This window comes from Balaenoptera physalus (genome assembly GCF_965194825.1).
Source record: "Balaenoptera physalus genome assembly, chromosome: 1".
Lineage (NCBI taxonomy): Eukaryota > Metazoa > Chordata > Mammalia > Artiodactyla > Balaenopteridae > Balaenoptera > Balaenoptera physalus.
This window is the reverse complement of record NC_138882.1, coordinates 32005569-32029307: the sequence shown is the minus strand read 5'-3', so window position 1 is coordinate 32029307 and position 23739 is coordinate 32005569. Positions and strand designations below refer to the sequence as shown.

Sequence of the window (23739 nt, the reverse complement as noted above, 5' to 3'; positions counted from 1 at the left end):
GCCACCGATCTAGGCGTTTTAGAATTATACTTAAAGAATCTGTTCCTGAGTTGAAAAGTCACACTAAAACATAATTCTAATAAAATATGCATTTGTAAAACATAGAGATACATATTAATAATTAGAAAGACCTCATAAATAGCTCTGAAAATGTGGAAGGCCAATTTGTGTTGTTTTCCAGGGGAGCAAAAGCATCTACCTGATCCTGGGTGAGCTCCCAGATGAATCACTTTCAGTCTGCTCCTGGCTGCTGCACCATCCAAGCTTGTCTTGAAACCCTGAAATAAACTTCCAGGGTGAGAGCTTACATTGTGACTACATTTGTTGATGCTTTCTCAGCATTTTCATTTTCAATTAGCACAGAAGTCAAAAGTTACAAAAGCAACGAGATTATGCATCTTTTAATGAAAGATAAAACAACAATATAAACATTCACAAATTTACAGAGAAGGGATCAACTTTAATACATCTGGAGTAAAAGGTGTTTCATTTAAATATGGTATAAAAATAAATGCGAGAAACATTAACCAAGAATATACAGACAACAGACAAAGACATAGCTTGTTTCTGACTGTGATATATTGGTGAAATGAAACTTTCTGTGCTAATTTATTTAATAAGTGTGAAGCTGTATGTACACTTATTGATATATGCTTTTTTTCCTTTTACAATTCTTCCAGTTTGTGACTGAATTTTTAGTGAACTGTGTGGCTAGAAGAAGCTTTAAGATAGAGAGAAAGGGGGGAAAAAGATTTACTTCACTTGAATCATTAAAAAAGGAAAAGACACAGATCCAGCTTAGTACAAGGAGGAAGTTAGCAGACATTTTGAAATGGAGGCATCGAGATGGTAGAGTCCCTTGGAGATGGCAGTGCCTTAATGTACACAAAGAAAGAACAATTCAGGTCCTTTGCTCATGCAACATCTTGGTCTAATGTCCTCTGCTGCAGGTAACAACAAAGAACTACAAAGTATATGCAATGACTCCAGTTCACTTTCATGCTACAAGATGATCCTTTTAATAAGACTGAACGAGGCTTGTTAACCTCTTTGACGTGAGAGATTTCCCCTGAGAAAAAAATATAAACAAGAAAAAAAAAACACAATATGATCACTGAAAACCTGCTTATGAGTAGCATCTATTTATTGCAGCTGATTTTGTGCAAGGGTCAAAATGGAACCCTTTAGGTGCATCTTAGTTCAAACTTCATGACCAAGTTCCCTCCCTCCCTCCACCAACACATCAAACAAAATGATCCTCCCTTCTTCCATCCTCCCACCCGACCCACCCACTTCCTCCCCACTGCAAACAGACTGATGGGTTCACAGCACAAATCAGCAAATCATAAAACATGTCCAAAATGTTCCACTGAGGCTTAGCGATGATGCAACACCTAGGTTTGCAACTGGTTATAAACATGTTACAACAAACCTTAGGAAGCTGCTCTGCAATGTGAATGCATTCTTGTTCAACTGCTGAAATTAGTGTTGCATTTATAAATATCTCGGTATGCAGAGGATATGATTTAATTAAATAAAATGATTTTTGAGGGTGAGATTGCTGGAAACTCAAGATTGCGTCTATCCCCTATCCTATATGATAATGGAAAAACAAACAACCAGTGCCAATTATACATCTAAAGATAAAAGTCTATTTGTTCTGTACTTCAAACTGTAGACACCTTCCTCTTCCACTTGATTTCTTCCAACTCCAATCCCAGAAAAATCCCATATATTCTGATTCTACATTTTATGTTAATACCTACTATACATATTCATTTTTTGAAAAACCTTGATAACCAAAACTGTCCCTGTAAATTACAAATACTCTAGAGAGGTAAGAAATTTTAAATTTCTGATCAGAATAGCAGATCATTAATTGGTTATTTCTGTTTTATCCCTCATTGTATGTTCTAGTATAAAAATAGATGGAATTTGTACTTCTCAGAGGATAAAATAATAATGGAAAATCAAGAGTTTTTTTTAAATTTTTTTAATTTTTTTATTTTATTTTTTTAAAATATATTTATTTTTTTATTTTTTTATTTTTGGCTGTGTTGGGTCTTCGTTTCTGTGCTCAGGCTTTCTCTAGTTGCGGCGAGTGGGGGCTACTCTTCATTGCGGTGCGCGGGCTTCTTATTGTCGTGGCCTCTCTTGTTGCGGAGCACAGGCTCTAGAGCACAGGCTCAGTAGTTGTGGCTCACGGGCTTAGTTGCTCCGCGGCATGTGGGATCTTCCCAGACCAGGGCTCGAACCCGTGTCCTCTGCATTGGCAGGCAGATTCTTAACCACTGCGCCACCAGGGAAGCCCAAGAGATTTTTTAAGAAATATAATATTTAGTAATAACTCAGTCATAGCAATAGTCTTGATTTACCATCTAATGTGGCTCAGAGTTTGATAAATGGGTGGTGTGGTTTGGGGAGAGAAATCATCATTCATGACCATATTTTGAGAAAAGAATGATATATTTAAGAAATTATTAATAATTCCAAAATTAAGCTTTCTTTACATCCTGTACAGTAACTGACAAGGCCTTTTTGTATGCTTGAACAGCAGTGATGAAAACGAAGCATCATTCTCTTTTAATTGGAGGAAGGGTTCAAAACTTAGCTTTTAGCAACTGATAGTAAAAGATCCAAAGTTTAGCAAAGATCTTTCCCACTTAGCTATGCTCTAATCACTCTATGGGAAGAAAAATATGAAAGAAAATGCAGATTTTTAACAGGACACCCTACTTTACATTGGCCTTATAAACAAAATATGCTTTGTTTCTTCTTGCCACCACTTCTGTGCCTGTTTCCTCATTCATACAATGGGGATAATAGTAGTACCTATTTTTAAAGCTTGTTGTGAAGAATAATACAAGTAAATTACTTAAAACTGTTCTCAGAACATTCTGTGTACTCAGTTTATGTTACCTATTACCTTATTATATTATTACTATTATTATTATTATTCTTTCTCATTAGGACACTGAGACCCAAAGTCACAATTCTGACTCTGAGAAGAGCAGAAAATTTCTCATGAATTGGAAGCTGAAATTATACTACCTTTAACACTCCAAACCTGAGCAATAGGTTAATCAAATAATGTTGGAATAGAAAAACTACTTTTCTATACTTGAAGACTATATTATTTCATATATTTACCACTGTTTTATGTTATTAACATGTGTGTATATATATTCATTCTGAGGCTAATGTATTTTTAGAAAGTGCTTACTGTTTCTAATGCCATTTGTGGGATGGAGAGAACCAGATACTGGTTGAAGCATAAGAGTGAATTCTTATACAGTTGAGGAGGAGGATAAAGGTGTTAATATAAAACTATTTATTTTAAATCTACAGATTAATGTAATTTGGATCAAACTATTGGGAAGATGAATAGCATAGTTACATTGAAATAGGAAGCCATTTGCAACTCAGAGTCATTTTTCATTTGGATGGGTGGAAACTGTGTCATCTTTGTAAATGTAACAAATAGTTACATTGTTCTCTTTCTACCTTTTTTCCCCAAATATCCTTGAAGCTATTAGTATTTTTCCTGGTATAGACTTCATTAAAAGGGGGGGAGGTAAAAGTTTAGCTTGATAAGCTGTTGTCCCAGGAGATAATTTAAAAACACTCCTTCATGGAATGAGGCCTACAGTAAACCTCGGGTTTGTGATAATAGGAAAACAGATGAACAGAAATGGGAGAACACATGTATACATCTTAACATAGCCACACAATGAAACACTTGTGAGATATGGACTCACCAAATATGTAATAAGGGTATTTGTTTTGTGTATTGAGACAATTAAAAGGCAAATTTGGGTATAACTAATAGTAAAAAGAACTTAAGTGCCCCACTCAGGGGTCAAAGTAAATAGCATGGACACCCAAGTAAGTCATCTAGATTTGAAGACCTAGATTACTTGGATCTATCGGTAAGCCCTGTGCAAATCTTGCCTTTTTCACATACTGGAAAGAAAAATACCTAGGTGCTCTCTAGTGCACAAAGAAATACCAGTTGCTCACTCTACTGGAAAATCTTAAAAAGAACACTAATCCTTTCTTGTGGGTAGGAAAGAATATATTTGCACATCAGATATTTTGTAACAATCCTTTTCAGTGTGGTTCCTTGGAGGCTGTATGAAATCACCTTAAAAGATAATCCTGCTAATTATCTTTTCATAATTTTTCTAAGTTGAAGAATCTGGGAAATTTTCTGGTTTTTTTGGAAATTTTCATAGTTAAGTTCTAAAATCTTATTTCTAGAAACTAAAAGGGCTAAAAATCTCTTACCAATAGCAGTTTTTATCAAATTGCTTAGAACTGAATTCCATATGAATAATAATTATTTTTAACCAAATGACTACATTTGTGTTATATGATTTATACCCTTTCTTGTTAGATTCTAAAGGAAAAGAATTTGAAAAAGAATAGATACATGTAATGTATAACTGAATCACTTTGCTGTACACCTGAGACTAACAGAACATTGTTAATCAACTATACTCCAATAAAGAATAAAAATTAAAAAAAATAAAGGAAATAGATTATATTGTAAATGGAAATCCATAGAGAAAGGCAAAGACAGAAACTCAAAACAAAACAAAATAAAAACTTAAGATCCTATGAGATTTTGTAATATCTAGTTAATGGACAGTATGCTAGCAAAAGAAGCACATGATCAATTTCAGGACAAAATTAACCTGACTTTAACTGGCACTTAAGTGAAGGCAGAGCCTCTGGCTAATCTACAATACAGCTACCACATAAACAAAGAAGGTTTTCTAGTGTCTCAATAAAATTTCATCTCCACCAAACCAATTCCTTCCTATCTTAAATGTTGCAGTTGCATAGAGATTTTGTTACAATTAGGAAAATAAAACTCCCCCAAACAAAACTACTTATTGCTGGTTCTTCACCTTCTCAAGTTAACTATCAAAAGTTATGAATTTCACCTGATTTTTAACATCTTTCTTGGTCTTAAAGTGATAACATAAAGTTGACAAAGAGCTGTGAGGCAGTAGAAATGCACGTAAAGGTCAGGCTCTTAGCTCCAGTCTGAGAGCCTTGACATGGAGGCAAATTTCCACACTCCTTTCCTGCAGACACTAATCCATAAAGGAAGTAGAGAGAAACTATATTTGCTTGAGTGACCAACTATTTGTTTTATTACTGTCATAAAAACATACAGCAATCTTTCTGAGTCTACAGGACACTAAACAAACCAACGATAAATGAAGGGATGGATTTTTAGAAGATAGTCATGAAAGAGCCTAAAGAGAAGAATAGGAAATTATCAGCATCTTTTGGATTAAAAAACATGTTAACATCTTAACTCTTATAATTCTACTTGTGTGTTTCTTATCATTGCCTCCTAGTCTTTCCCATATGTTGCTGTAGACTTAGAAGTATATTCTAGAATGCCATGTAGACTCCAGAGGCCACAGTGAGAGGCTGGGACCAAGAGAGGGCAAATCTTGTCATTTACTTTCTAGTGGTGTATATGACCCAGTTGTCTAACCTGTGCTCAGTCCCACAGCTGTGTAATAAAAAGCTGACTGTTTGGTGGTAATGAGATGCTGTTGGACTAGAGATAGGACATGTATGCTCTTAAAACAGGCTGAACTAAAGGATGTTATCTGTTTACACTTTTACTCTCATACTGAAAATTGCCCTGATTTCACTAAAAAATATAAATGTCTTTGCCTGGGTTTCAGAATCCTTCATAATCTGGTTTCCCTGGCCTTTCAAACTACCTATTGTCACTCCACAGAATGGTTCTTTGGCTGACTTTTGCACCTGTTACTCTCTCAGCTCAGGTTCTACTCACTCTTCAGTTAAACTTCTTACTCAGGTTTTGGCTGAAGTCTTCTAATTGCCCCTTAAGTTCTTCTGCAGTTTCCCTCTCTGGACTCTTTGCCAGTACTTGTACAGTTTTTGTACATGCTATTTTGTACAATTCTCTAAGTTACCTGGCTTGGTGAAGCAACTGATACCTGTTAAACAATATAAATATTATAGAAGTCCCCAAATATGTGCTTGCTTTGCATGAGCTGAGTTCCTTGGCTGGAAATCACATTTTAAGAATAAGCTTCTAGAAACCAGGGTAATGAGATTCAAATGTATTGGGACAAGTAACTTTTATCTTGGGGGAGGAGAGGCAAGGTAGGATGAGAAATGGGAGCACTTGGTCACACCCTATTAAATAATCAACTGACAGAATTTGGGTCTTTTCAACTCTTATTTTGCCCTGGTTGTTCATATCAATGAAACTAACCAGGAATGTGTTAAGAAGGAATTGAACTAGGCTGGGGGTTTGGAAAGATCTTCCCTGCTTTAAATGAAACCAAGCTTCCTAGGTTAATTTGCAGGTGAGTTTACTGAATCACCGTGAATAATTTTAGCAAAACTGAAAAGTGTGAGTTTCTAGACAATTAAAGAAAGCTCAATTATTGAGATTTAAGAAAGAAAGGAAAAAAGAAAGAAAAAGAAAGGAAGGAAAGGAGGAAGAAGGAAAGGAAGGGGATTCTGTAGCTAGTTTGGAGGTTGGTATATTTGATGTTGAACGCTGGAAAAAATTCTGTTATTATGTACTTAAAAGAGATGGTTTATGAATACATTTATATGTAAGCACTTATTACTAGCTCCCTGTGTGGTTTGAGATAGAAAAAGTAAAGCTAAATACTTTCATTTCCTTAGTTAAGAATATTTTCCTGAAATAAAAAGTGTATATCCATTAGAGAAAATGAGGAAAACATAGAAAAATATAAAGAAATAAACCTTACCCAAAATACAGTTATTTACATGCTAATATATCATTTTACTTTTTATACAAAAATGTTATTTTATTTTATTTTTTTTACAAAACTGATATTATACTGTGCATAGTATTATGGCTTATTGTGAGTAACATGCTTATTAAAATGATCATATTTTGATCAATTACCCATGTAACATATATTTCTTCTAAAACAATGTTTTGTTGAAATTCATGACATTAGTGGGAAAGGAAATCAATTTAGAAAGATGCTACCAACATTAAGGAAAAAATTACAAATCATAGAACAGATCGAAATATATCAGGGTGCGTTGCACATAATAAGGGAATGTATTGTTTCTGAAATGTTATTTTAGTCCTACACACATATAAATGTACACAAGTACAGCTTATATATACATACACACACAAACACTCACAAACATATATGTATTACTATGTCATATGTGGGTGGCAATAAAAAAAGATGAAAGTCAGTGCTCTGAAATCTAACTTTTAATAGCTGCATCAGGTTGATATACCTTGATGCATTTAAGGAATTCACTATTGTTGTATATACAGATTGTGTCATTTTTGGCAGTTACATGATGCAATGAATATTCTTGTTTGTGTGTAAACATCGGAGTTTTGTTAGAATTAAATTATTAGAAGTTGAATTACTGATTGAAAGAGAGAAGATTTTTGAAGGGTTTGACACGTTCTGTAAAGTTCTATTCGAGAAAGTGATTAGCAATTCATATTCCTATTAACAATGTATGAAATCACCAATTTTCTTATCCTAGATATGATTATTTTAAAAACTAACCTATTTGGGGCTTCCCTGGTGGCGCAGTGGTTGAGAGTCTGCCTGCCAATGCAGGGGACACGGGTTCGAGCCCTGGTCTGGGAGGATCCCACATGCCACGGAGCAACTGGGCCCGTGAGCCACAACTACTGAGCCTGCGCATCTGGAGCCTGTGCTCCGCAACAAGAGAGGCCGTGATAGTGAGAGGCCCGCACACCGCGATGAAGAGTGGCCCCCGCTTGCCGCAACTAGAGAAAGCCCTCGCACAGAAACGAAGACCCAACACAGTCATAAATAAATAAATAAAAACAAATAAAATTTGAAAAAAAAAAAAAAAAGCAGTTTAAAAAAAAAAAAAAAAACTAACCTATTTGAAGGAAAAAGTTTTTTTTTGCTTTTTGAATTAAACTTGGTTATTATATAGATTTTCTTTTTGATTTCTTATGTATTTATTGACTATTTGTATTTCCTCTGTTAAAACTGTTCAAGACCTTTGCTCATTTTTCTAATGACGTACTGCTCTTCTGATTATTTTTTTGCTAAGAACTCCCCATATAAACCATATTAGATCTTTGTCATGTACAGGCTCATTTACTCATTTTTAAAAAGAGTTTACCAGACTTGAGGGCAGGAAGTTGCTTTAAACAAAGGTTCTTGGACTAAGTAAGGCATTTAGCAGTCTTTCATGGTATCTCTGTGGATGACAGAAAAAGGTGCGGTTCATAACTAAATAAACAACTACCTTCAAGGTGTGCTAATTTTTGGAGTAGTGGAATTCTGTCTTCCTCTCTGTACTTTATGGCATTTTAATCAATAATTTGCACGATTAAACTGATGGAATTCTGCTGAAATGAATGTATGATGCCAATTTGCTAATCTTAGTTAAAAGACAGGGTAACAAAGAGATACCCCAAAAAATTATGTAAGGCTATAACTTACAAGATAAAACTTAATGGAAAGAAGGATAAAGAACCAAACTTACATGAAAATTAATAAACAAACAATAAACCAAAAATCTAGCAGCAAAAGAGAGAAGATTGGGGAGATGTAATCTGAGCTCACAAGAAAAAAAATTCTAGATTTAAAAAAAATTTTAAGCCCCAAATGACCCTACAATTTGATATGGCTGCTGTGACTGGGAGCTGGGGTGGGGAAGCTGATACAATGTTCGGACTGGATTGTAAAAGTTATATATGTTCTTTCTTTCCTATTGGGTAGATGATATTTTCAATCGATGCTGGTTCGGTTACTTCTCAAGTATTGTGTTCAGTTATCATTTTTGGAGGACTATTGATTAACTGGGGTGGATATAGGAGGTGAGCAATTAAGGTGGTGAAAGAACATGAGATTATTGAATGAGAAAACATTAGAAGCCCACTTTCCCAATGCAAGGCTCACTCAGATTTAATTTGATGGCAATTTTAAGGCAAGTTTATTAAGTCTTGTTAAGTGTTCAGCTTAGTTTTCATAGAAATAACTTTTTCTTTTCACACTCAAATTTCAGCAGCTTATATGACATTTAAACAAATTATGTAATTACTATCAGTTCAATTATGGTAAACAGCTATGGGAACAAACACAATTGACTCATCCATGTAATTCAAATGCTGCTTGCAAAAATGTGTGAGCACAACTGGAGAGTAGCCTCTCAGATGTGACACTAGGTGTGCCCTTGGCATCTATCAGTGGGGAGAGTGGAGGGAATCTGTTAGGCTAGGGCAGTGGTTTTCAAAGTGTTGTCTCCAAACTGGTAGTATCAATATCACTTAAGAATTATTAAAAAATTAAAATTCTTGGATCTTACCAGAAAACTACTTAATTAGCCTTTCAGAGAGGTGAGGTCTAGCAATCTGTGTTATGAGTTCTCCAAATGATTCTGCTGCAGCTAAAGTGAGGAAGTGAGAACCACTGATCTTTGGTAAGGAGAAGTCAGGCTGCTAACTAGATCATGGTTCTTAAACTGAATTCTGAAGCGCTTGTAAACAGTGAGAGAGAGAGATTCTAACCCAGTTTATCTGGGATAAGGTCAAGGAATCTGCATTTTCCAAGCCCCTGGTTATTTTGAGATATGGGATATGGATAGTTGAACCATACAGAAAAACGGTGAACTAGATTTTAACTAATGGAAATAAAAACAAAACTTGAGAGGAGATATAATTACACCTCCAAGTAATTCAACAGATGTCTAGATCCGCTGAAATGTTTGTATTATTCTGCCTAGCTCCAGGAGATAGAACTAGGATGAATACTCCGATGTTACAAAAAAGTAGATTATTCTAAAAATAAGGAATGAAATTCTAAAAAATGGAATTGACTACCCCTGCGTTCTAAAGGTACCACATCTCTGAAACTTATAGGCCAGCAAATGCTGGATGCATACTTGTCATTGAGTCTACAGAGGAGATTCATGCAATGGCTGGGGATTGGACCTGGGGAAATTGATGCCTATAAATCCCTTTTCAATTTTGAGACTCCAAAAATTAATCATTTTCAATGTCTCCCAAAAGTCCTTTGAAGACTTTTAGAATTAGAAAAGATAAAGACTTCCCAATAGTCTTTTCTTTCTGGTATTGGAAGTATGTTCCTCCTAGATATTAATATGCATATTTCAAGTGAACAATCTTGATAATGGGTGCTTGTTATCCCTGTTTACATCAGCCATGTCTATCGAGTAATTTTTCTATTGCTGATGAAATAGAAAGAAAAATCTTTAACACCAAAATAAGTAAATTGGAATGAATTGATGAACAAAAAAAATGACGGCTGATCTTTTATTCTCCAGAAATAATGGTCAGTGCAATTTAGAAATGGTGTTTTAAACTTCCAATAATGACCACAAGCTTATTTTAATAATGGTAACTTCTGGACGTTGGAAAACAACAGTGACAAAAACAGCAATCAAAATGTGATGCACAATGCAGAGGATATGGGATTTTGCCCAATCTGGGCTTGCCTTATGGTACCTGCCAAACACTTAAGAAAACACAGCAGCGTGTTTGTTTATAAACAAAATATATCTAAGTCTATAAACATGTATGCAATTTAGATAAAGATGTCTATTGTCTAGCTATTTTAAATCACCCATTTTAGAGTTGTTGCCTCCAAGTACTAGCATAAATTATGGAAAAGTAAAATTCACACCCATGGCTGGTCATAAATATAAAAATGGCTTTCTTTTCTGAAAAGTGTTTCATAAAGGAATGTTAATGAACACATACAATGGGACACGTGGCTTTAGAATGGAAAACGGCAAATGAGATGGCTTGATGATGATATGGGGTTGCTTAGTGACTTCATATCTAGATATAATTAACATATGAATGTATTTTTAGTGGAAATTAAATTTAGACATAATAATCCCAATCTTTATCAATTTAAGTTCCATTTATATTTTTCCTAGCTATGTAAAACACATTTATAAAAAGAATATGCAAATGTATTGTCCTCAGACTATTGATGAAATTCTATTTAACTGTACGTAATTCTATTAAATTCTATTTAACTCAGTGAGGTAATTGAGATCAATACTGAGATTGATAGTTGACTGTCTTCAAGTACTTGACAAATATTGTAATGTACACAAGCATACACAAATATTCCCCATCTTCTTGCTTCACTCAGCTACAAGTTTTTGTCATAGTTGAGTAAAACTTCAAGTTCATATACTGTCAAATAAAATAGAAGTGATAATGTAAAATAATTTATTAACTATTATATAACTCTTTCAATTCCTAATTGAGACAGTCTGAAGTTTATTTTTCTACTATCAACACTCCCAGTAAACTTAGCCCAAAAATACTGTAGCCTATATGTAAATATACTGGTGCTAAAAGTTGTACTCTTCCTCCTTTACTTCCTCTATCTCATTGCCCAAGTTCTTGGCATTATCATCAAATATGAATTAATATAGTAACTACTGATCCTATCATGTCCTCTTATCTCTAGGTTCTCCTAACTTGCCTTCCACCTTCATCTTCTGCATATATAAAATGGCCCATTGTTTGGATCCAGATTATGAGCTATCTTTTTGATTACCTTATTCTGTACTATATTCCTCTAACTGGAAGTCTCCATGGCAGTCTTGCCTGGAACACAACTCAATTTGTCATGTCCTTAGACCCTCTTTCTGGTTCTACCTTTGTTCTCTCTCTCCTTCAGGGCTGCTTACCCCAACTATTTAATAAGCAGATCTCTTGCTTAAGCTTCACTCTTCTTCCTGCCTACTCTGTGTTGCTTTAAGGAAAACTTTCATGATTTACATGAAGTAAGCTAATGGGAAGCTGGTAGGAAACTAGTTCTGTTCATTGAACAATTAACTTTCATGAGAAGAATGAACCGACTAAGGTATACATGTTAGTGACTATTATTTCTTCTTATTATTAACTATTATTATTATTTATATTTGTCATTACTACTATTATTAACTTATTATTATTACCTACTAGCTTCCTATTATTTTTTATTATTTATGTATTCTTAACTAGGGAGAAGGTGCCTGACCCCCAATAGGTGCTCAATAAGTATTTTTTGTTGTTGTTGGATAAAAGAATCCAATAATGCTTGGACACATGGGTACTACTGGGTTATAAAACTGTTAAGTAGAGCCCCCAGGGTGGTCTCCAATTATGCAGGTAGCTGGGGCCTCATGACCACTGGCTTCAACCCAAGGCCTTGGGTACATCAGAGCAGTGCTTCGGGAAATACTATTGAAACTTCTGCCTCTGGCATATATAGCAGCAAAGGGGGAAGTTTACCACTGGGGGTTGTCTACTCAGCAGCCTCAAAACATTCCTTAGGAGCCTCCAGAGTTGTACTGGATGCTATTTGACCAAAAACCACTATACAATTTATAGTTTATAGAACTTGAGTGGCAACTTAAGAACTAATGATGCCACTAGGGGAAAATAAAGATATATTGGCCAAACTAAATAGCCTACATAGTTTGATACATTTCACACCAATCAATTTACATCATGCTGCAGGGAACCTAAAACTGCTTTCTCAGGCAAGTTATCACCACAAAGCAGTTTCAATAAAAGAAGATGGATAGCCATATACGCCAACTACAAAATAATAAATGAGATGAGTTTCAGGTCCACTAGAGAAGAAAGAGGAGAATGTAGTTCATTCTTGACCAGACTCACTTTATGGTTTAATATCTATGCTAGGGAAACCCAATGCCAAGTTTATAAATTATATTTACTTAGGGTGCTCTAGGAGTTTTCTAACATGGTTTTCTATATGAATATACCTATAACCTCAAGCAATAACTATAGCACTCAATCAGAAAAGAATATGCACAAAGTTCTCCTTAGGGTAAATTCACAGGTGCACAAATATAAAATCAAAACCTTCCCTCTCACAGTTTCTAAACTGCTTTTATATCATGATGGATATTTATATGAAGCAGATGATCTGCTTCATTATGAGGGATGTTTATGTGAATCGAGGATCTCATTAACTCCATGGAGGTCTAACTATAGTGCAACTTCATTAGCATAAATACAATCTAGAAAATGCCCTTTCTGACTTCATTGTGGTAGAAATTGATATCAAGGGAAGTTAAAGTAAGAACAGGATGTCTTTTTAACCACAAAGGAGTAGCACATAACCTGTGTAGGGGAGCAAAATTTGCCACCCCAAAATGTCTCTTTGGCATGTGAATTATTTCAAACTGAAAATAACCAAGGCCCAAAACACACAGGAAGAAATTTTGACCTTCCCCCTGACTGCCTAAAGAATGTAGATAGAGAACCTGTTCCAGGAAGGGAGCAATCACCATAGATAACTATAATATGAACTAGGCAAGGAGATAGGGAGAAACCTAGGAAAGTCTGTTAAAATTCCTCTTTGTGTCCCATTGTTTCTGCATGTCCTACCAAACATTTGCTTTCCCATCTCCATGTCAGTTGCCTTCTTCTCCTTTGAGGTCCCAAACCACTACCCCCAACATCCTCTTTTGTCTTTACCTGAAGATAGTATTTAAGTTAAAAGTTTCAGACATTTTGATGAGTTAGTTTTCCTGGGCCTCTCCCATGTATACATATTATTAAACTTTTGATTTTTCTCTTATTAATCTGTCTCATATCAATTTAATTCTTAGACCAGCCAGAAGAACCTAGAAGGGTAGAAGAAAATTTCTTCTTCCCTGACACCTGTCATATAGTCAAAACTCAATATATGTTGAATGAATGAATAATCTAGGAACTAGTAACATAATATATAAAAAAATGATAAAAATGTAGCATATGAGTGGAACATAGATTACCAGGTCAGTCAATTTTCTATACTGGTATTATTCATGGTGAACAAACCCAGTGGCAAGTTTATAAATTTTATTTTTAGGGGCTCTAGGATCCTTTCCAACAGCTTATCTACACTAATGTGCCCATACAGCAAAGTCTAGAGCACTAAACCAGGAATGCCATGCTTCAATCCTAAAGAGAACCAATGTCCAGCTCAACTGCACAGTTGAGGGGTCTGCATGAGTAGATTTGACACGGCATTGCACTCTTGTAGTATTGCTCCATAGCTGGTGTGAGGCTGTATTTCCAAAACCTGGAATCTGTATTATTCATAGGGTTATACTGGGTGGAGAGGGCAGTCTCAGTGTACAGTCATGGTGATTGTTATGGTATGCAGAGGAAGTTTCATGCTAGATTTCACATTTAATAAAACCAAGTTAAAAATCATTTGACCACGGACTAGAAATAATCCATAGTGTTTTTGACAGCGTCTTAAAAAAAAGTGTAAGGCTCCCAGAAAACACTGTAATTCTTCAGAGATTGAGGACTAATTGATAAGGAAGCCTGTTATTAATGTGTAACACAAGTGGTTTTGGAAATCAAGAATATGAACTCTGATTTCTGTCTTCTGTGATAAGTTATTTTTCCCTCTAGTGTATCTCTTGCATTAGGGCAAAAGTAAAGATAAGAGAGAGAAAAATAAATAGACATCTTTTCTTTCATAATTTTGCATTCCATTTAACCAAGCAACTCAATTTTTTATGAGTATGAGAAAAAAATCAATATTTAACTTGAAGAATGTTTACCACACTTTGAGCTATAATGACAATGAATAAAGAAAGAAATAAATAAGGAACAACATAAATGTCCACCAATAGAGGAATGGAAAAATGCATTATAGGTATTTCCATTCAGAAGAATTTCACGCAGTCAATACATATAATCATGTAGAAGAATATGAAATGACCTGGAAGATATTTCTGATGCAACTTAAGTAAATAAAGCATGTTTCAAAAGCATAATTAAAGTATTTCTTAAGTTTATTTTATTTATTTATTTATTTATTTATTTATTTATTTAGCACAAGTACTGATTAGAGCTATTTCTGGCTAGAGAAATTGTAGATGAAGAAATTAAGGTTCAGCAGTTTAACTGATTTCTAAAAATTCATACAGCAAGAAAAGTGTAAGACTGGGTTTCAGACCTAATATTAACATGTCAGGCTTCCAGGTCTGGGCTTTTTTTAAACCACATTTTGCTGCTTGTATAAAATCTGCATAAGGTGTATTAACTAGGAACTCCATGATGGCCTTAGAAAAAGAATTTAACTAGATTTAACCAAAAAGAACATTCTAAAAGAACTAAGCATATTGTATCTTTCTCACTTTTAACACTCCAAACAAGTTATAGGATTTATATTTACATTTGTTCTTATCAATACGTCTACTAATGATTTATACAGTTAAACACAGATTTGATTGCAAAAAATCAACTGATTTCAGAGCCAACTCAGTCCTTTTGTTAAAATTCTCTCACACAGTTTCCAAAACTTCTAGTAATTTGTTTCAGTCTTGAGAGGATACCTTACAAGCCCAATGCACTAGCATCAGTACACCGGAGGAGAGGGGGTGGGAGAGCAAAGTGGTCATTATGTCTTGTATGTTGATTCTTTTAAGGCTCTGCAGCAAATTGTCTTCATTGAGATAGGGTAAAATTTTTCTCCAAAAGAGGTTAGATTAGGTGAGTTCCTGGAAGTTCAACATTAACATTCTCTAATTCTCATTTCTACTTCTGTAGCCCAAAGGCAAATTAAGGAGAAGAGGTAATAAGTAATACAGTTGGCATTTGGCACTTGATTTATGAATTTTGATTGAAGGTGTAGATGATCAATCCTCCTACTTTGTTTCTCCCCTTATTTCCTATCTGTTCTCCCTTAAGGTTTATATGGCAGACAGATGCTTCGATAATTTAATGGTTGGAAAGAAAACAACCGTTACATGAACTTTGTCAGAAGACAATGAAATCAACTTAATAAGAATAACATTTAAAGGCATGAGAGGACACAGCAACCCTTGAAAGACCTGAAGAAAATTCTCTGATGGCAAGGAAAATAATAAAAAAGTAAACGATAAGAAATGAGATTTCTTGGACAACAAGCCGAGGTGAAGGTATTACACAAATGTGAGTTATTTTTATCCCTCCAGTGTCGGGTATAATGAGAAGAAAATGAGTAGTCTATAAAGTAATGAATTTAAAGTCAGAAAACATTGCTTCTAGGCCTGGCCCTAACACTCAACAATTGATTAATATTGGTGAAATGACTTCACCTCACTAGTCCTCAGTTTGCTTATCTGTGAAATGATGGTAACACCTACCTGACCACCTCCCAAGATAATTGTGTTTGTAAAGAACAACAACAAAAATACAAACAAAAAGTAATGAGCGTCCTTGTAACACTGTAAAATGCTATGCAGCTGTTAGCTGTTTACTATAATTATTCTCTAAAGTGCCTGCAAGAATTTATTAATCTCAGTAACCAATGGGATTTCCAATGGTATTAGGAGGAGCTGTCAAGCAAAACGTTTTTGACTCTTGTGTGAAACAAAACAGTGATGCCATTTTTATAAGCCAGGTTATAAAAATAACTATGCTGAAATGTAAATAAACTTCTACAAATAAACTCTAATGGAAATGGACTCAGACTCCAGAGGAGGTTATCATCAAATGGAAAGATTTATCTGTCTTCTACCGTTGGAAGAGCAAGGTGATCCGTGTAGAAAGAAAGAATTTGGGAACAAAATAAATTTGGGGTTAGTGCTAGCTCCTTAACTAACTGTATGATTCTGGGAAAATTAAGTAACTCCTCTGACCTTTCAGTGTTCTCACCTGTAAAATGGGTAAAATAATGAGTATTATATTACCTAACTTGTAGGTTCAGATTAAATTAAATTAGATAATATAAAGTGCCTAGTACAGAGCCTGGCACATGGCAGGCACTCAATGAATGTGAGTTATTATCATTATCTCACTTTTCCTAGTTCCTTTTACAGTCTACACACTTATTTACCTGTAATTCCCCAAGTCCATTTCTTTCTTGGATACTCTATGTTGTAGCCTCCCTGTATTTACCAGAGCAACCTGCACATAGAACTCTTTTAAAATGTTTATTTAAACTGTGTCTTTCCTCCATTATGTCTATCTGATAATAAAATCACTCATTCTTTATCTGTGTTAAAATCATTTTATTGATCCTATAAAGGTATTCCAAAAATGTATTATGTTAAGTACTTAGGATGGCTAACACAACTTCTGACCCTAAAAGTAATCATATTATGGAGGAACACTGAACCAAGGAGAAATAAAAAAATAAATGAAAACAGAAAGTTACAGGGAATTTTAAATAGAAATTAACCATCATAAGACTTAATGATATACAGTATAATATTTTAAATTTTTGTATATAAATAATTTTCAGGATAGAAATTTATTTCTCATAACTAATTAAATAAATGTTATCATTCATAATCTATTGGGGAAATCAGAGAGTCTTTCTAATTTTCTTACTCCATTTCTTTAGAGTACTACCAAAACAAAATATTCAATAAAAAACATTACTTTTTATTTTCCTGGATGGAAAAGCATTAACCCTAAACAATTGTGTCTGAAGGTTATCTGAAATTTATCAGTATGTTGTGTGTATATATGTGTTATGGTATGAATGTTACTCAACTTCTCTTCCTTCAGTAATCCCAGCCTTTTTTCCCCTTTCTTATTAAAAGGATGGTTGCCTTTCTTGGCCTAATGAAATCCTATTTATCCAGTTAAATGTAACTTCTTCTGAGAATTCTCACATTACCCATGGACCCTCCCTATCCACCCTAATACAAGTTGAAATAGTTTATCTTTCTCCTGTACAACATAACATTTTGTTTATATCATTATGTACGTTAGCAATTAAGGTCTTTTTCCTAAGACATAGCAATGTCTGCAGTATAGTTGGCACTTGGCGTATAAATTTTCATTGAAGGTGTAGATGATTAATTCTCTCTTCCCTTATTTCCTACTGATCCTTTCTTAAAGTTTGCAATGAGTTACAATGTGGTACTACTTTAAGAATTGGGGAAGTTGGTGAGATTTGGGGATGGTGTTGGAGGAAAGACAACCATTTTGCTTCCCCTTTCAATATTCCTTAATTTGCATTATATGTTTTTAATTATATCACAGAAATTTCCAATCCAATCTCAAGAACAATATTCTGTCAGCATTATGTTAGAAAAGAATGAATTTGAAACAATGCTTAAACAATACACAGAACACTGTGCAACATCCTGTGGTGACTTCCTCCAGCAAAATCTTGAGGCATTTCTTTAACATTGTCTTTATCTTCCCATGGTGACTTATGAGGCATGCTTAAGAAAATTTTATATTAAAGGTCAGAGATTCCAAAAGATCCAGCCAAAATTTTGGAAGTTTATAGTGTGATTAATTTCTGGAGACCTTCATTTTCCAGCCCTTTAATTTGTGCAATCACATTGAGTGTTCAAAGTATACACTGCTTTTTAAAATCTTTCAAATACTCTGGGCACAGCCACAACTAGGAATTCATAAAAAGAACTGATTAACATTCCCCACTGAAAGGATCCTTGAAGGAAACTAAAAACAAAAAACATATTTTTGCTGAATCCAATTTGCTTACATTTCAACACACATAACTCCACTTAACTGGCCATCACAGCAAAAGCCACAACACACACCCACAGCAGCAGCAGCATGGAGCTGACCACACAACTCAACAGACAATGCAGACAAACTTGAGTATAAACCAAGATTTTTCTACCTCTTTTCATAACAGGTTAGTGCTGGCCCTCAGTGTTGGTGTACAGTTTTTATGGCATGGGAAAATAGGGATGTTTCTGCCCTATAAAAATAAATGTGTTGAAGGCTTTAGTTTGAGCTTACACAATGTTAGAAAGTTCCAAAGGCACTGGCACAATATCAAAAAAAGAAAAAAAAAAAAAAAAAAGAATCCCACAAACAAATATATCACTTAAGCACATGGAAAGATGCTAAGAAAACACTGGTAGGGAAACTACTGGTTTCCTGGATGATTTATGCAATAGTTTTCAATACCTTCCTGAAAAATAAAAAATAAGAAAGGCATGCTACTGGGTCTTTGGTGGGGCATATATTGTCGCCGACCCCCATTCATACTGAGTCTGGCTTTAAACTGTTCAATAAGTCATTTTCTCCCTGCAAAAGTAGAAAGAACAGAACCCTCATTGTTCTTAATCTTTTAAGCCTTAGGAAGAGCTAAGGGAAAGAGTATAGAAATGCATGCACTATCTTTAATAAAGAAAGAGATACATAGAATAAAAATTAAAATATAAAGAACAGTTTCTTCATTTTATGTATCATAATACACATTTCTTTCCAAGCCTTAGTTTGATACATATAGATTTTCACGTGTGATATCTTATCTACTCCAGGAAGTGCTGGGGCAGAAAGATAAATAGGAAGCAGGAAATTCTGAATTTGAATAAAGGCAATAAATACCTTTGCTGTTACATCAAAGGATGCAAGTTGGAAGATGGGGCTTGAAACTGGGAATGTTTCCCAGTTGGACTTAATGATTTGTAATTCCTTAAAAATTAAAACTTACCACATTCTGTGCAAAGTTTTCAAAAGAAGTTCTGCGATCCATTGAGTATTCCGACTTACATGTGTGGGGTTGGATGGGGCAAAGGAACAAAGAGAGAGAGAGAAGAAAGCAAGCAAGCAAGCAAGCAAGCAAGCAAGGAAGAAAGAAAGAAAGGAAGAGAGAGAGAGAGAGAGAGAGAAAGAAAGAAGGAAGGAAGAAAGAAAAGAAAGAATGAAAGAAATAAAGAGAGGAAGGAAGAAAGAAAGAAAGAAAGAAAGAAAGAAAGAAAGAAAGAAAGAAAGAAAGAAAGAAAGAAAGAAAGAAAAAGAAAGAAAGGAAAAGTCAGAAAGAAAAACAGCAGAAAAAGACAGGATGATGAAATGATGCAACACCAAATTCATGTTCTAAATCATAGGGATCAGGAAGACAGGAGAGTTGCCACAGAAGGCCTCTTGTCACAGGACATGGGCTCTGTTTGCATTAGTGCTTTTACTTTGAACACCAAAACTCTTCTTGTGCAAACAAAATAGTGTGATTTCAAGCAAAATCAAATGACACTAAAATGAAGTAGATATGTTAAGGTTTTATGCCAACATTTTCAAAGCCTAAATGTTTGAAAATCTAGTGGCTTAACTTCAGAATTTCCTCATAATTTTCTACTGGTACTAAATTTCTGTTGATAACATCATTAATTCTGTAGAGCATTGCTGTCCAGTAGAACTTTCTGAAAGCATGGAAATTTCATTCTATACTAACTAATATTTCAGAAGTCTTTAGCTGTGGCCATTGAGTACTAGAAATTTGAGTAGAATTTTATGTAACCTTAACTAATTTAAATTTAAATTTAAACAGCTTCATGTGGCTAGTGGTTGCTGTACTGGACAGTGCAACTACAGAGTATCTATTCCCATTGCAAAGTCAATGGACTTTGAAAAATACCATTAGCTTAAATGATGATCAAGAATTACACAAAATTATAATTTCATCTCAGAATTTCAAGAAGCTATGGACTATTTTAACATTACAAAATAATGAATGATGTTGATGTTTACGTCCAGATTTTCCATTCCTTGTTATACTGGTTATATAAGGTGTTATTTACAGTGAGACTTTGACTATAAACATTAATTGAACAATGTAACCTATTGCACCTCTTCGAAATGTGCTTGGCTATCATCTTAGGTATGAAACCTCATCGTAGGGATACTAAGTGACTCAGAATAAATGCCAAATGAAAATATGTGGAAGCAAACATTACTGCATTTTGGCAACTATCATTGAAAACAATGAGTTATGGAGCGTATGGTCCAAAACATACATTCTAGCTTACTGGACAAGGAAAACCCTCTTTAAGTTTTTGATCTGATGACATTGTTCTTCTCCTTTCTTTATTGTAATTTTTTATTTCCTTAAACTGGCATACAGAAGACTAACATGAAACATGAAAACGGCGTCTAAAAAACTTTGTAAAGCATGAACATCTGCAGAAACAAACAAACAAAGAAGAAAATAAGCAATCAACAAACGGAAACCCATACAACTTAAATGGCCCTTATAAAATGCAAAGGTTTGGGGGAGGGTCTTGGAGTATATTCACTTACCATTTCCAATACTGTGGGCCCAGCAGAGGTAACTACTCCAAATAATTACAACTGAGAACTAGGTCAAAAAAGTTCACAAAGAACCAATACCTTTTTCTTTGCCTGTAGAAGCTCTTGATAGGCACTGGATCTTATAAAACGTGGGTATGAATCACTTTTCATCAGTTTGTAAATGTGCTCCTAAAAAGAAATAATGGTTGAGGTGCTTCCTTATTATTTCTCAGGAAAAATCAAGTACTGTGATAAGAATACAACATTTGGTTCAAAAACAAATCTGGAAGCAGCTAAAAATAATGATAATACTGATGAGAATACCTTATATGCTTATAGAACATTTAGACTTTCAAATTTATTATTTTATTCAAGGATCAATGTTTAAACTGGTTTGGGAGCTATGGAGGAGGTAAACCACATCCAGTCCTTAAAAAAAAAAATGGAATTTAGTTAGCAGATTGTCATGAAGTAATTTCAAATCAAGTTGTTGATTTACATAGATCATTTAAGAATATAAATAAATCTGCTATCCCTTAAGATTACTCCAGGCCAAAAGAGAATATTGTGAAGTCAAGATTCAATAATCATTCTAGAAACCTTTGGAATTTATATGTAGTTGGAGGGTGCAGACTTCCCAAATGAATCATCTCTTTGGTGAAAACTGTCATCTACATCCACTTTAGGCCAGAGCACAAGTCCAAAAATAAATTTTGTGATATTTAATTGCTAAACCTCCCAATTTGTGTGCATGTTTTGACTTATTCAGAGATAGATTAGGTAAATATTTGATAATCCTAATCAGTCTGCAATGTTCTGTTTTGATGATGGATATTGGTAGACAAAGAAGAAAAAAATGTATCCATCCAATTCAGTGTTGGCCCAATCTAGGGAGATTCTGCTTTACCTTATTGCACTCTAGGGGAGCATAAATGCTCCTTGTTCATTCCAGTCTGTTAGACATAGAGTTTTGAACCATTTGAGAGTATCCAGAATGTCCCAGTCTCTTCTTGTTTGGAGAAAATATATATTTTAAGAAATGACTCAGTTTCCCTGGTCTTAAACACACCAGCGATAATTTGTAGTTACTGTGACTCCACTTAAAGACGTTCTGTATTAAGTCTCAATATCTAGTCTAAGGTTCATCTCCAAAAGTATGGTACATTTGGAACTGTATCAGAATTTGTTGTTGGAAAAGTGAGGCAATGTCTTATTTAGAAGTCAATCATTTTGGGATTCAGATGTTATCTTGCTCAAGATCTACCACTTACAAAATGTAAATTTTGACCACTTTATTCATTTCTCTGAGTCTAAATTTTCTAATCTATAAAATAGAGTTATTGTCAGGATTAGAGGAATGATAAATGCTTAGCAAAGTATAAGGGTATGCATAGTAAGTGCTCAAATATGCTTGAGTATATGCCAGGTACACTTCTAAGTGCTTGCCTATATTAGTTAATTATATCCTCACAAAACCTCAACAAGGTTGGTAACCATTTTTATATCTATTTTAAATATGAAGAAACTGAAGCATGAAGAAGTGAAGTACTTGCAATAGGTCACAGAGCAAAGCTCAGACTAAAACCCAGGCAATTTGGCTCCAGAATCTGTTTTCCTATTACACTGCATCTCTTCTTAAACAGCAGCAGGAAATTCTATTATTATATTTTTGAATATATGGTTTAAAAGCCTACAAAAAACTGGAATTAAATATCTGAGGTTGATTGAAAAAAGAAGCCTACGGTCAGGTAGTAGTGTTTTCTATAGAAAATCATGCCTTTTCCTTTTATTAAAGACCCAATAAGCAAGAATATTCTTCAATGACACAGATAACAAAGAAATGTTCTTTTTAATATTAAGATTTTGGGAAGGTAATTTCAAATATTTTATACGCTGTTGGCTGCAGAAAAATGCTTGAAAGTTTATCTTGAACTGCAAGAAAGAAAAACCAGAAGAGAAATAAGCAACAGAGCCAGAATTTTCATCCTGCTCTCTCTCATGTGTCTCCATAGAATGTAATTATTTCCACATAGAAGACCATGGCAGAGCCAAGGTGAATGAATGGGTTTTTGGTTGGCTGTTTCAACCTGTGTTAGTTTTCTGCACAGTGGCTCATTTCTTTTTAAAACAAAGCCAAGGATAAATATATTTTCTACCAAGAATAAAAATAAGAAAGGAAGTTTGTGTACCTTATTCTTCATCTTCTATATCTTATTTTAGTAATGTAGTTATTTAAAAAACAAGATACTTTCTAGAGCTAACATTCTTCTCTAAAAGAGGTTTTAAGAAATCATGAAGTATGCATGTTCTGGTTTAAAAGCCAATTTCAACACATCATTAGGAAATAATATCCTCTCATTACATGTTTATTTTTCCTATTGAGCACAATATTTTTTTAGAAAAAGTAGAAATTCAAATTGCTTCTAAGGAGGCAATTACACCCAGTTTGAGAGAAAAAGAAAAAACACATAAAAATTTGTCTTAGGATGTTAATATTAATATCAATTTCTTTTTTCTTCTTTTTGTAGACTAAAAAATTAACTTGGAAAAATAATAAATGCCTAAATTTACTATTTCATTTTATCATCAGAGACAAAATTGGTTTGAGTTTTACATAACTTCAAGCTAATTTAGTTTAGTTCTGACTATCCATAATAATAAATTATTTAGGAATGTCAGAATCTTAGAATCTCCTCATTGGAAGACAA

At 34.2% G+C, this 23739-nt stretch overlaps 1 protein-coding gene across 7 annotated transcripts in view; it reads right to left on the bottom strand.

Moving 5' to 3' along the window:
- Positions 1–383: 383 nt before the first annotated feature.
- RGS7 (regulator of G protein signaling 7) overlaps positions 384–23739 on the bottom strand; it is a 552379-nt gene continuing 529023 nt past the window's right edge. For 4 of the 7 annotated variants that reach the window (XM_082470550.1, XM_082470546.1, XM_082470548.1 and 1 more), the window contains 3 exons: positions 21131–21220; positions 18639–18719; positions 384–1069 (listed from right to left, as the gene is read on the bottom strand). In XM_082470550.1, the coding sequence (XP_082326676.1) occupies positions 18645–18719; positions 21131–21220 (165 nt within the window). In that variant the 3' untranslated portion in view covers positions 384–1069; positions 18639–18644. Of the gene's footprint in view, positions 1070–18638; positions 18720–19497; positions 20921–21130; positions 21221–23739 lie in introns of those variants that run through there. The other 3 variants (XM_082470551.1, XM_082470547.1, XM_082470549.1) reach the window with 2 other exon arrangements.